General features: G+C 38.7%; 1 protein-coding gene across 3 annotated transcripts; it reads left to right on the forward strand.

Moving 5' to 3' along the window:
* The first annotated feature begins 1,527 nt into the window (after positions 1 to 1,527).
* Positions 1,528 to 11,170, forward strand: LOC149832287 (uncharacterized). Of its 3 annotated transcripts, XR_016433094.1 has the most exons (9): positions 1,552 to 1,853; positions 3,012 to 3,154; positions 4,489 to 4,760; positions 5,634 to 5,788; positions 6,639 to 6,901; positions 7,535 to 7,597; positions 10,351 to 10,628; positions 10,714 to 10,751; positions 10,858 to 11,170. XR_016433094.1 is itself a non-coding variant. In XM_090012411.1 (8 exons), exons 1-7 carry the CDS (start codon positions 1,595 to 1,597, stop codon positions 10,609 to 10,611), a joined length of 1,416 nt encoding a protein of 471 aa, XP_089868537.1. In that variant the 5' UTR covers positions 1,528 to 1,594; the 3' UTR covers positions 10,612 to 10,628; positions 10,858 to 11,170. The 3 variants fall into 3 exon arrangements, 2 of the variants coding, with proteins under 2 accessions (XP_089868537.1, XP_089868538.1); XM_090012411.1 differs by lacking the exon at positions 10,714 to 10,751 and having other exon boundaries at positions 1,528 to 1,853; XM_090012412.1 differs by having other exon boundaries at positions 10,714 to 11,170.
* Positions 11,171 to 13,278: the final 2,108 nt, after the last annotated feature.

The following is a 13,278-nucleotide window of genomic DNA, read 5'->3' on the forward strand; positions in this document are numbered from 1 at the left end:
ATTCTAAGTTTGAAGCGCAAATATATGTCCATTTTACTTAATTAGATATTGGGTACACACATGGGTAATTTGGTCATTTCAAATCTTATAATTTGACCTGACTCATCCTAGGTCAAAACAGGTTTGGTCTGAGCTTAGAGCACTAGGTTTATTGAAACTTAGTTTTAACCCATCTGGGTTTAGTTAAAAAAAACTTAATTAAATTCTCAAAATTCAAAATTAATCACAAACTAGATTCATGTCCATTTTTTATCTGGATCCAAAACTATCAGACTGGATCCATACCCAATTTTGATCTGGATATAAAATTGATCCATTCAGTTGGATCCAGATTTAGTTATGATCTAGATCCAGTATTGATCTGAACCAAATCTACATCTGTCAGATAAGATCCAGGCATAGATTTATCTGAATCCAGTTTAATTTGGATTGATCAAGACTAACTAGACCCAGATTTGGTTTGGTCTAGATCAGACTGGATTCAAACTAAGAACTGAGACCCAGTTAGGCCTGACTCGTTCTGGTTCACACCCAGGCTGGTTCAATCTGACTGAGTTGGTCTGAACCGGTTCAACCTGATACCACTTTTTTACTTACTTACCTGGTTTGGTCTGGGTGGCACCCAGACTGACCCAACTTTAATATAAAGAGCAAAAGGGGGGGCCGACAGCCCTCACCCTCCCTCTCTGTTATAGAGGGGCCAACAGTCGGAGCCGACCCATCCTCTCTCCCTCTATTTTGCAGAGGGGTTAGTCGTCAATGCCGGTCGATCGATCGTCTCTCTCTCGACAGCTTTGTCGGGGTTGCCCCCACCTTTTTTTTTTGCAACTCGCTAGCAACCATGGCTGCCGACCCTATGATTGCTTAAAAAAAAGGAAGAGTGGCATACCTGGCATCACAAACCAAAAATTCGGTAAGTTTGTCCTCCCTTCTGCTCCTCTTTTTCTCTTTTTTTTTTCACACGTCTCTCGCTTTGTTGCTCTTCTTGCTTGATCGATGGTTGGAGGAGACACATCGTGAGGGCTAAATCTCATCCTCACTCATCGATCGTAGGGGGTGAGGTTTATTCTCATCTCCCCTCTCTATGCGATATGTGGGAAGACGGTTCTCAATTTAGAGAAACCGTCTTCCCTTATTTGTTTTTTTCTTTTATCACTATCTTTCCACCCGACTTTGTTGGGTGGTTTTACAGTATGCCTAATCCAACTTGCCTTTAAAAAAAACAAGCGGGTTGAAGAGGTTGTGTGAAAAGGGGTGGGAGAGGGAGACCCTTGCGCCCCCCCCCCGACACACACACACAAGTGTTAGAAGAATGAATAAAGATGAGGGGAACTCATTTTGTGAAGCAAAACCAGGTTTTGTAAACATAGTTTGCGTAACCCAAACAGTGCAATGTTATCTGGTCGGATACATAGTTTGCGTAACCCAAACAGTGTAATGTTATCTGGTCGGATTCGGGTTAACCAAATGGGTCGGATATCCGACTCGCTGACAACAGCTTTTCTTCCCTCTCTCCCTCGTGCGGCTTGCTCTGCACTGCAAGACGATCGGAGAGAGTGAGAAGCATGGCGCCGAAACCCTAACCCTAGAAAGAATGGCGAGATCAGGTGGCGGATGGACGCTCTTCCAGAGGAGACGTCTCCTCCTCTTCCTCGCCGTCCTCTCAATCTCCGCCGGAGTCGTCCTCATACTCCGTTCCTCGTCCGTTTCCTGCAATTCCCCTGCTCCCGAACGAGCTAGGGCTTCGTTCACTACCGGCCGGCCGCTGCCTAATCTGATTGACTCACCGAATCCTCTCGCTTTCATGAGATCGAAGATCGTCCTCCTCGTCTCCCACGAGCTCTCACTCTCCGGTACGTCGAATTCCTCTTCCGTGTTCGTTATCGGCTCACATTTATCTTTGCGATCTAGATTCCTTCTTTAATTGTTGGTTTTTTTGGTTAAAAATGATCAATATGTGGAACCGGAACTAGTGATTGTGGCGATTCAGTGCTGAAGACCTATAAATTCATCATTTCATAAAATATGTTTGAGATTTAAATTATGCCATTGAAGAAAATCTGATGTTAGTTTTTTAAAATTTCCGCTAATCTATCTCGACTAATCCTGCTGTGCATCTAATTTTGCTCAAATGTGCCGAAGTGTGTTTTCATTCGTCAGATGTTGGATGCTGTCGTTCTGAATGGTAACATAAACGATTGCTTATTTGGCTGTCTATCTCGAACTTCCTAGGTGCTTCTTTCATAGGATGAATGACGGAAGATGCCACACTGAAACTGCCTGATTGTCATTAGTGACAATACGAACCCATGAAATTTGTACTCACTATTTGTTATCTTTCAAATATTGGGCTTGCATATTGAAAAAAAAAATTAGGCCTGTACCATATTTTCTTTGTTCCGTTTTTTTCTTTTCCTTTTTAATTTGGAATAGTATTTTCTTTTTTCTTATTCTGTTAATCTTGTGATGAACTACTATAATCTCCATGGTAGCTTCTCAGCAACAAAGAACGTGTTTCTCCATCGTGACTTCGTTGTCTTTTTCAATATGGAAATGATGAGAACTAGGCTAACTGATACTAGGTTTGGTTACATATTCACATAAATGGAAACGGCCTCAACCAAGAGTTACTTTATTGCACATATGCATATAGCATAATAACATTATCAAAGAGCACATATGGCAACTTTTTTGTGTGAAGGTTGTATAAAATTCTTGCTACCTTTACGCTCAGTTGCGTAACAACTATGGTGTAATTATAAATACCAATATAACAATGTTTCACATTTTATGGTTATATGATTCTTGCTGTGGATGTCTGTGTGATTCTCAAGGTATTCACTTGTTTGAACCTCTAGTGAACTTCTAGTGGTAATGCTATATATGTATTTTTATATAGGTCTAAAAAAATTAAATCAATGTTCCAGTAATGTATCCCTTAAGCGTGGGTTGCTCTCTCTCTCTCTCTGGTTGATGTTGATTAGCTTTTCTGAACAAGTATCACTACATAGGTGGGCCTTTACTATTGATGGAGTTAGGCTTCCTGTTGAGAGCTGCTGGTGCCAGAGTTGTATGGATTACTAACCAGAAACCAACAAAACCATCTGAAGTGATTTATACTTTGGAGCACAGGATGTTGGAACGTGGAGTTCAGGTAAGGTTTCTTCAATTTCTCAAATCACAGAAAAACTACCCCTTGGAGTTTGTTCTTCATATTGTCTCTATGTAGCTTTCTAGAAGCCTATTAGATCAAATCTAAAAGTCATTAATTTTCTTCTACAGTAAAAGCTGCCCTTACATATTATAAGCATTTAGCTCTGGTTGTTGTAAAGCCTATGCTAAAGTTTGTTTTCTTTCCTGTATCCCTTGTAATATGAAGACCATAATTCGGTGGTTATTTCCTTTAATGACATGTTACCAGAACATCTTAATTTTTAGAATGTGCAAGTCAATGACAGTTCAGATATATTTTAAGAGATGATATACTTCTTTCAATTGTTTGTGCACTTTGCAATTTAAAATTTGAAAATGGGAGAATATCTTCTTGTCTATGACAAGTATTGTATTCTTATCAAAGAACAGGCTTTAGTTGGTCACACAAGAAGAAAAGTCATTAAAGTGAAAAACAATAATCCTCAATGATTAAGGATGAGAAGCCTTTTCTTATTTTTGGCTTTGTTTTCAACTGCCTGCCTATAGTTGGTCCGTGAGTGGATGTGTTAGTGGTCAAGGGGAATCATCCTTTCTGGTAGCCTTTGATCCCTTGATGAGTTATTCGCCCGAGGGATTTCGCCTACCTTAGTACTTAATGATTTCAAATATTGTGAAGCCCACTGGATGAGGGGAATTACAGATGACAGTCAGGTTTTTTATGCTACTGTTAAGTGAAGGTTTTGCTGAAGTGTTTAGATTTTGGTTGTTGAGATTCGGAGTTTCCAGAAATTAGGACTAATATGATGCCATAGAATATGCAGCAGCCTTTGGGTTAGTGATATTTATGTTAGATGTAATTGTATGATCATGAGCTATCTAAGAGGGTCATGTGAACCTTTCTTGGAAATTCCCATTTTTGTGAAGGAGAAATTCCTCCATTCTTGGGGATTTTCTACTTGCTTTATCAAAAACAAATCTTTTAATTTTACATGTTTCCAGGTCCCATTTGTTTCTTGCTCTGTTTAGAATCAAACTTTCCCAATTGTACTCTGAAAGAGTGACATTGGTATATACTGTATATACTTTTCCTCTTTCGCATTTTGAACATGGGTGTGCATCTTTGTGCACAATTTGCAGCCATTCATTCTGATGGTTATTGGTTTTCTAGATTTCTGGATGGTAGTCCTAAGTGTTCTCATGACAGGGGTTACATTATTTAAGTACTTCGATTATGTGGAATTGGTTACATCCAGATCAGATGTAATTTCATCCTGTTAATTTCTTAGCTTTGAGGTGTCAAAAGTACCATGTAATGAAGGCTGTTTCTGCTTTTAGGTATTTCCTGCAAAGAGTAGTGAAGCCTCAGATACAGCACTCAAAGCTGATTTGGTTGTTCTGAACACTGCTGTTGCTGGGAAATGGTTGGATGCTGTTCTGAAAGAAGATGTTCACCGTGTTCTACCAAAGATATTATGGTGGATTCATGAAATGCGAGGGCACTACTTCAAGCTGGAATATGTTAAACACCTTCCTCTTGTTGCTGGTGCCATGATTGATTCATACACAACTGCAGAATATTGGAAAAATAGGACTCAAGATCGACTGGGGTATTCCAAAGATTGCTCTTTTATTATCTTAATGGTTGATGATAAAACTTTTAAAATTCCCTATTCCAACTTCTAGATAGTTGAATTCCTACTTTATGGATCCTAGTATAGAGGAATATTCACATGTCCTTTTTTTTGGATTGAAAAGCTGGGGGTTAGGCAGACCCCAACCAGTTACATCAGCAGACAATTACATCGAATAATCAAAGGGAAACCAATCAGGTGGTTTATCCTTCCAACATCTGTCAGCACCCAGGATCCCAAGATGACTGAGATGCACTGCTGTAGAGATGCTCTCCTTCGAAATCCAAACACACTATGTCACAGGGACTCTTCAACTAGGTGCTGCACCCGATGTGGTCAACCTGACCCTGGGTGCAGTCAATGCACCCAGGGTCATTTATGTCCAACTTTTGGACTTTATATATATATATATATATATATATATATATATATATATATATATATATATATATATATATATATATATATATATATATATATATTTTGCTGCACCCCCGCACCCAAGTTTTTGAAAGTGCCGCACCCCCACCCCCACCCCCACCCCCACCCCCACCCCCACCCCAACCCCTACCCCCGCCCCCGCCCCCGCCCCCGCCCCCGCCCCCGCCCCCGCACCCGCACCCGCACCCGCACCCATGTGACATAGCAAACACACTCGAAATGGTTAAAGCTAAATAGGAAGCCCAGAATCGACTGATCCATACAATGGGGAAATATTCACATGTTTATCATTGAGAAAAATTTACTTCTCGTTATATGATAGTGATTTGTGGTGAAGTTTTACATGTTTTTTGTGTATTTTGTGAAGCTTCTGTAATGCATACATATTACATGGAATGCACCTGGCAGGATCAGGATGCCTCAGACTTATGTTGTGCACCTTGGCAATAGCAAAGAATTAATGGAAGTAGCTGAAGATAGTGTGGCAAGGCGTGTTCTACGTGATCATGTACGAGAAACATTGGGAGTGCAGAGTGACGATCTCCTTTTTGCTGTCATAAACAGTAACCTCTTTATGCTTGAATATCTTTTGAGTCCTGATGTTCATGTTCTAATTTATTAGGCTTAGTTAAATAAAGTGCAGTATGATCAAATCTAATTCTCTTTAGATAATAGACAAACCAAATCTTTTCTGTCAAGTTAGTTTATCTACAATTATGTGTGCATGTGCGTAAGAAATTCAGGAATCTTTAGTGGGTTAAATACTGTATCTTAATGGCAGGCTATTCATCCTCGTATAGTAAACATTTTCTTTTTCACAAGGTTGAGGAACTTGCTGGAAAAATGACTATTTATACTTGCATTTTTTTAGTGGGTCATCTATGTTTACATAAGGTATTATCTAAACTGAGTACTTCTGGGATTGGTTACTTAGCAGAAGTATTTTTTCGGAGATTTGTTGGCTAATGAACTCGATTATGATTTTTGCTGGGATTCTTTGAAATGGAGATTTTTGTTGTCACCTAGTTTTGTACATAAAACATGTTTTTTGATATTGTTCCCCATCGTCCGTAGTACGTGCTTCCACGACTGTAGTGCGCTTACTGATGGCTTGTCACAAACTTTCTTATATCATGTAATTTGGCTTTTCAAGGTTGAACTTTTTCACTATGATATTGCTTTTGTGTTATTTTTGCTTCATAAAATTGAACCACTTTTCTGACTTTGATAACATATGCTCTCACTTCAAAAAGTTAGACAATTTTTGTCTCAAAATTTATGGAAATATATTTTGGACACATGTTGGAATACAAGCACAATCTTTTTGCCGTTCCTGAACCAAGAATGAACCATGGCTTAAGTTTTATGGTTTGCTTGAAGATTGCATATTCATGATTGATGAACACACTGCAGGTGTTTCACGTGGGAAAGGTCAAGACCTATTCCTCCATTCATTCTTTGAAAGTCTGCAATTGATTAAGGATGAAAGGCTACAGGCACCACCAATTCATGCGGTAATAGTTGGAAGTGATATGAGTGCACAGACCAAATTTGAAACACAACTTCGGGACTTTGTGTCAGAGAAGAGGCTCCAGGATCGTGTGATTTTTGTTAATAAAACACTATCTGTTATCCCCTATTTGGCTGCAATAGATGTTCTTGTACAGAACTCTCAGGTATAGGTTCTTTGTACTTGGTCTTGCTTTATAGCCCTTCAAGTTTTTGGTCATGAACAAAATTTGTTTCTCAACGTGAATGCTCACTTCTGCCATGTCCTGTAAATTACTTCTGCACATTGGTATTTGTTGCAGTTTGTGAAAGATGTTGGCCTTGTTTATTGTTGATGATCCCTATAACAACGCCTTTTTGCAACTATATTTAGTGATTTTAGCCTTAAGAATGTTGTTTATGAGGATCCTGCTATCCATGCATCAACATTAAAGTTTGCAAACCTGTTTGAAGCTTGGGAGGATGTGGCATTGATTAGTGCTTACAAGAATTACAAAACAGTTATGCTCCCACTATCTTCAACCTTGATTTCTAAGTTGATTCTGGTCTCCACGTCCAAGTCTTGTCTCTTTGTGCTTCTAAATAATAGAACAAGGAAATGTATTAAAAGGCCACATTACTGATTAAGGGCATAGAGATGTAGAAAGTGTAACTTTGGAGTTCCCTAGTTCGTATTTGCATATTTCATCACTTGACACTCCAATAATCAGCCCAAAGGTGCTGACAACAATGCATTAATTTTTAAAAACTCGATAGCACTATATTGCTGTTATTTTATCATTACTCTTGTTTCATCATAGGCCCGGGGAGAATGCTTTGGGAGGATTACTATTGAAGCAATGGCATTTCAACTTCCAGTGTTGGTGAGTCTTTTCCCTGAATTCATGATTTAGCTTATTTTTTGACTTTAGCTGAAACGGGGGATGGTGAGGGTCTCACTTGTTGCTTTGCTGATATTTTTTGTGTCTGAATATAGATTTAGTTGTGTGAGCTCCAAATCGGCTTCATGGTTTAAGAAGCCATGCATTGTGTGCCAACCTTGATGCTGCAGTTGCATGTTGTTGACTTTTATTTTGACTTTCTTATAGAAATTGTTATCTTTGTGGATTTGTTCATTTTCTTTTAGATGGTATTGAGTCTTAACTTCAGAATGTATAAATGTGTACTTGTATTTTATGCATAGTCACAAATATCGGTATCGGCTATATCTCAGTGAGGCTATTTCTCATGATATTATAGGTTTGGTGATAAATCTTGGGGCTTAAAAAATAAAAAAATAACAAAAATAAGAAAATATCATGTTTAGACAAAATACATAAATAATAAAAGAAATAAGTAAAAAATGTAAAAAAAAAACATATTTAAAATGTAAAAATAAATAAAAACAGTAAAACTAATTGATAATATCGCGATATTTTACCTATATTATCGTTTGCTGAATTTACAGCAATAACATCACGATATTTTGAAAATATTTCTGATATTTGTGACTATGGTTTTATGTAATTGGAGTGTTAGTCCATATCCATATCTGTGCCTCTTCCCAGGCAACATAGCAGTTGAGTAGTTCCACAGCCATTTTGCAAGCAAATTATCATATGTTATAATGCATATCTGCTGACCTTTATGATCTAAGTACTTTACATTGCTCTTCTCAATGAGCATAATGAATACAAGACAGTGACACAAACTTTTGCTGTACTTTCTATCCTTATTCATACTCATATTTTTGCTGCTATGCTCACTGATTTGCATCAATGTTTTAAACACACTGTTGCTTGACAGTTTTATTGTTTTTATTGAATATGGTTTGACATTTCCTCTCATGAAGATGATCCACCCCTTCTCTAGAGTTTAATGTGTAGGTTGAATAGTCACCTGGGCAAACATTTTTCTAGGATATGATGTTGAGTTGTGATGGTTATGCGTCCAGTCCACACGTTATGGATCCAACCCATTCTTATAATGTGCAACTGTTCTTGTTTGTTATTAAAAATATTCAGTTCCTTTTATACCCTTAATGTTTACTTTTATTATTGTAAAGGAAGGGTATTTGTGGCATGTAGAATACTGTGACAGTTTCTAATATATAATCAGCAACAGGTTAAGATTTCCCACATCGAGAATCGTTGAATTTCAAGGCTCCTTCACGTCTTCTCTCTTTTCTTCTTGTATGCTGGTTTTGGTGCGGATTACATGAGCTCTAATATTCCTATTCTATGAAATGAAGCACACGCATTGGACTCATTATACTCATTATTAAGTCAACTCTGTGATCTGAACTCAGCGAGGGCGATCATCAGCTTCAAACAAGCGTAGTTATTTGAGTGAGAAACTCAGCTGAGTCTGGTTGAATAAACCTACTGGAGCAGACTTTTAGTCAATAGTGACATTTTTGTCTTTACGTTCTAAGGGTTAGGTGTGCATTTTCACCATGTCGACAGTAATCTCTTTTAGAAGTGCTTGGTGAGATCTTTATTCTGCATGCAGGCTTTGGCAAGGATACCTCTTTTGCCCTCTTGTTTAATTGTGGTTGGTGAAATCCTTTGCATGCTTGTTCACAGTATCCTCCTCCTGGTGTACTGCTTTACACCCTCCTATATGCTGATGACGTTCTCCTATTTGGTTTTTATGTTGAACCTAAATTTTGAAGAATGTAGCTTACTATTCAAATCTCTGAAGACATTCTGTCTTCAGCATGAACCAATCCAAACGTTAAATGGTGTCCTTCAATGCTGTGAAGGACAACAAAAGACTCATTCTAGGCCTTTTCAGCAGCATGGAAGGCAAACTCCCTTGCAGGTACCTTGGTGTCCATTCAAGAGACCCTCCATTGCATCCCTAAGGAGAAATGCTGTGATAGCATATAGAGGATGTTATCCTCATGGAAGACTAGATATCTCTCTTTTCCCAGTCCTCATGAGACTCTCTATCTCATACATGATTAAGGACCTTCCAAAAAATCTTAGATCAGACCATATCTTAGTTAAGGAATTTCATTTGGAATGGTTGTTCCTTGTCTTTCTCCTATGGTCAGATGACAAGAGGTGATTTTGTTGGAGTGCAACTGCACCTTGGACCCATTCATATATCTCATGGTTAAGTGGTCATGACGAATTTACATCCAAAGGAATAGTTGGGCTCACCTTATTAAGGATGATTTATAAGATTTGCTTCAACATGGAAGCAAACTAGATGACATTTTGTTCAAGATAATGGAAATTTTGGTTTATTCATCTACAAACTTCCTTAGAAGTCAGTGATGCTAAAGTAGGATCCATGGAGATGATTGTTTTTGGATCTTTGGCTAGGAGAGACCCCTCTGCAATTTTGTACTGCCCCACCTTGTGGTGGCAAAATGATATCAAAGCATTTCTTGACCGAACCACATGTTTGATGCTAGAATACTGAGCTTTTCCGATATTGTGCCTCGTTGGAGCTTGGGATTGTTCCACATTAACTGTTGAACTTGTTGCTACTTAAAACTAGGATCTCTGCTTGATTTTGGAATATTTACAAGATATTGTAGCTGATTTCTTCAATAAACATGAATGTTCTTACGCTTGAGGACTCGTGTTTATTTATTTATGTTTCAAACCATGTTCCATTTAAATAGGGCACAGCAGCTGGCGGCACCAAAGAAATAGTCCTGGATGGGAAAACAGGGATATTGCATCCTGTAGGTAAAGAGGGAGTCACTCCGCTGGCAAAAAACATTGTGAAACTTGCAAAGTACTCTGATCAAAGGGCGACACTTGGAAGGGCAGGCTATGAGAGAGTTAGTGAGAGGTTCATGGAGCATCATATGGCGGACCGAATTGGGAAGGTTCTGAAGGAGATCTTGCAGCGATCAACCATGAAATCTCACTCTAAATGAGAGTTTTTTTTCTCTTGGTGAATAATTTTTTAACTCTCATCTATCTTTCCATTATGCTTCTTTTCATTGCATGCCATTCCTCATGTGTTATTCTCTTTTCAGGTAACACATTCATCAAAGGTTTCCCTTTTCTAGAGGAGGTTTATTTTAAAAAATGCTGCGGTTCATTTTGATACGTAACTTGGTTAAATTCTTAAATTGTAGATCCTGCTAACTGCTAAGCTACTTTTATCTTACATGGTCAAGGGCAATGGTGAAACTCATGACCGACTGCTGAATGTTGAAGATGAAAAGTAGCAGACCCTGAAACGAGTGAAACGTTTAGCAGGAAAAGGCTACTGATGTGTTTGCAGCAAGCAGCCGAGCATTTCAGCTACGGATTTTACCTTCATTTTGCCTTTCACCACGTTCTTTTTCGGCTCTTCTTTTTATTTTACTTTTTTTCCCCTAAAATTTCCCCTGATGAGTTTGTATGTGTAATTAATCATTAGTGTAAAGGAAAATTGCCTTCGAGTTGTGTGTGCGTGTGTTTGCTTATCAAGCCTTGTTTATTTCTCTGCCCAATGATTTTGTCGGATATGAATTGATTGATTTAACAATATGATCACAATTATGCCGTTGGTCATCTTTCATAGGATCGATTTTCCTTGCGATCATACTGGTTTGCTTGGTAGATATCCTTTGGGCATGTTTGGAAATTGAAAAATGCTGGAAAAAATGCAAGTCGAAAATGAAAAGTGAACTTTTCCATTAATTCCAAACAATAGATTTTTTTTGAAAGGAAGCATTTTCTGTTTTGCACTAATTTTGACAGGAAAAATTTCTCCATCTTAGGAGATGAAAAGGTTTTTCCTATAGAAAACTTTTTACTTTTTGAGGGCAGCCTTTACCATAATCAAAACATCCTGTCGTTTTTCCAATCTGGTTTTCGCATGTCACACAAACAAGAAAAAAAAATTCTCATATCAAAACTTCTCATGCACCAAACTTTTTGTCTTTCCATCAATGCTCTGGACATTTGCTTGTACCTAGCCTCAATCCTGAACAGTTGGGTATGTGTATCCCAGTATTATTCAGTTTTGGCCCAATCCAAATATTTCTCGGTGGGATTGAGCTGTGACTTCTTGGATATCCAACCTGAGTGACCGTACCCTAGTATTTTGTCTGCATTTAATAATACGCATGCAATCGCTTCCAAGTCACTGTGTATCCCATCCATGGATGAAACCGATGGAAAGATCAAAGGCAGAGAAAGGAAAGGGATCTCCCCAGACTCATTTTGATCTCCTGGTAGGCTATCTTCTTAGTTTTGAAAGAAGTGTGGTTACTTATGTTCCAAAACTATTGCATCTTAGCCACTGTGCCGGATGAGAGGCATTGGTCCCATTTGTACCCGGCTTGGGCACACTCTTTGTAATTTTCTATATATTTCTTCTTAACTTATAAACTGGTAACTCCAGCTTTCTATATTGAAAAAATAAGATCCATGGACCACGGAGGTGCTATCCCATGTGGTAAGCGGGGTCCTGTGCCAAGCTGAAGGCCCAGGTTCAAATCCCTCTGCCACATGGGACTCCAGAGATATCTGGTAGGGGTCTGCCTCACCCCAGCTTGCCTCTCAAAAATAAAAAAATCATGGACTGAATGTGCTTTCTCTTGGGTTTGAATGCCAACCCTGCCCGTAGTCATGCAATTGATGGCTGATTTGACGTACACTCAGTTGACTGAGATTTCCGGTTAGCCAAAAAAATGTTTTTTTTATAAGCAAGCTGGGGTTAAGCAAGGTTAAGCAGACCCCGTCAGTTATACAACGGTACCATTGGGTTTTGAACTTGCAACGTCCCCCAATATTTGGTGACGTGCATAAACTACTCCTACCAGACAAGTGGAGACCCTATTGTTGAGCCAAAAAAATGTTACTACAGCCATCCAGTGAAATCTTAGAACACACTACATGTGGCTTCTGAGTACAAAGATTGGCTGCCTAGCCCTGACCCATTCCAAATCAGTGAACACTCTTTAATTCCTACGTGTCAGGTTTAAGATCTCATTCTTGGGGCTGAAATGCTTGAACCTGAACCAGATTAAATAGGATGCAAACGGATCAGATGAGGGCTGATTATGCCAGACCAGAAATCCTACTCCAAAAGGAAACACTAAATCTGAATCCAAGTTTGGATCCTAATCATATCCGATGAGGCAGAGTTAGGCCCATGTTATATGTGGTAATGTGGATCTGATAAAAAAACATGACTAGAAACAAGTTTCTTACATGCAAATTATGCAAACAGTTCAGATTTTCATCCGAATCTGAATTAGTTCCGACCTAAAATACTAATCTGGAACCAAAAAGAAAAAGATTACGCAAACCCAAATCTGAATATGATCCAAATACACATTCAGATCTGGGTTTAAAAATTCGTATCCGAAAAAAATCTCAAGTTTGGATCGAATATCCAACTATGTCCGATTCATTTGCACCCACTATATTATGTGATCTGGTGGGGTCCGGGTATAACCAAATTGGTCGGATACCTGACCTGCTGAGGTCTCCTTTTTCTTCCCTCACTCCCTGGCGTGGCTTGCTCTGCAGGGAGATCGATGAGTCTCTCTCACAGAGAGAGAGAGGAAAGCGATCGATCACGCGATTGAGATCGAGAGAGGGAG

This window comes from Nuphar pumila, chromosome 7 (assembly GCF_984573655.1).
Source record: "Nuphar pumila chromosome 7, dmNupPumi1.hap1.1, whole genome shotgun sequence".
NCBI classification, from domain to species: Eukaryota; Viridiplantae; Streptophyta; class Magnoliopsida; order Nymphaeales; family Nymphaeaceae; genus Nuphar; species Nuphar pumila.

What these genes read in the sequence shown, in the direction of transcription:
- LOC149832287 (XM_090012411.1), top strand. Translation starts at nt 1,595, where the DNA reads ATGGCGAGATCAGGTGGCGGATGGACGCTCTTCCAGAGGAGACGTCTC. An exon ending in AGGACTCAAGATCGACTGGG is followed by an intron (nt 4,761 to 5,633) that starts GTATTCCAAAGA and finishes TGCACCTGGCAG; the next exon opens with GATCAGGATGCCTCAGACTT. An exon ending in CATTTCAACTTCCAGTGTTG is followed by an intron (nt 7,598 to 10,350) that starts GTGAGTCTTTTC and finishes CCATTTAAATAG; the next exon opens with GGCACAGCAGCTGGCGGCAC.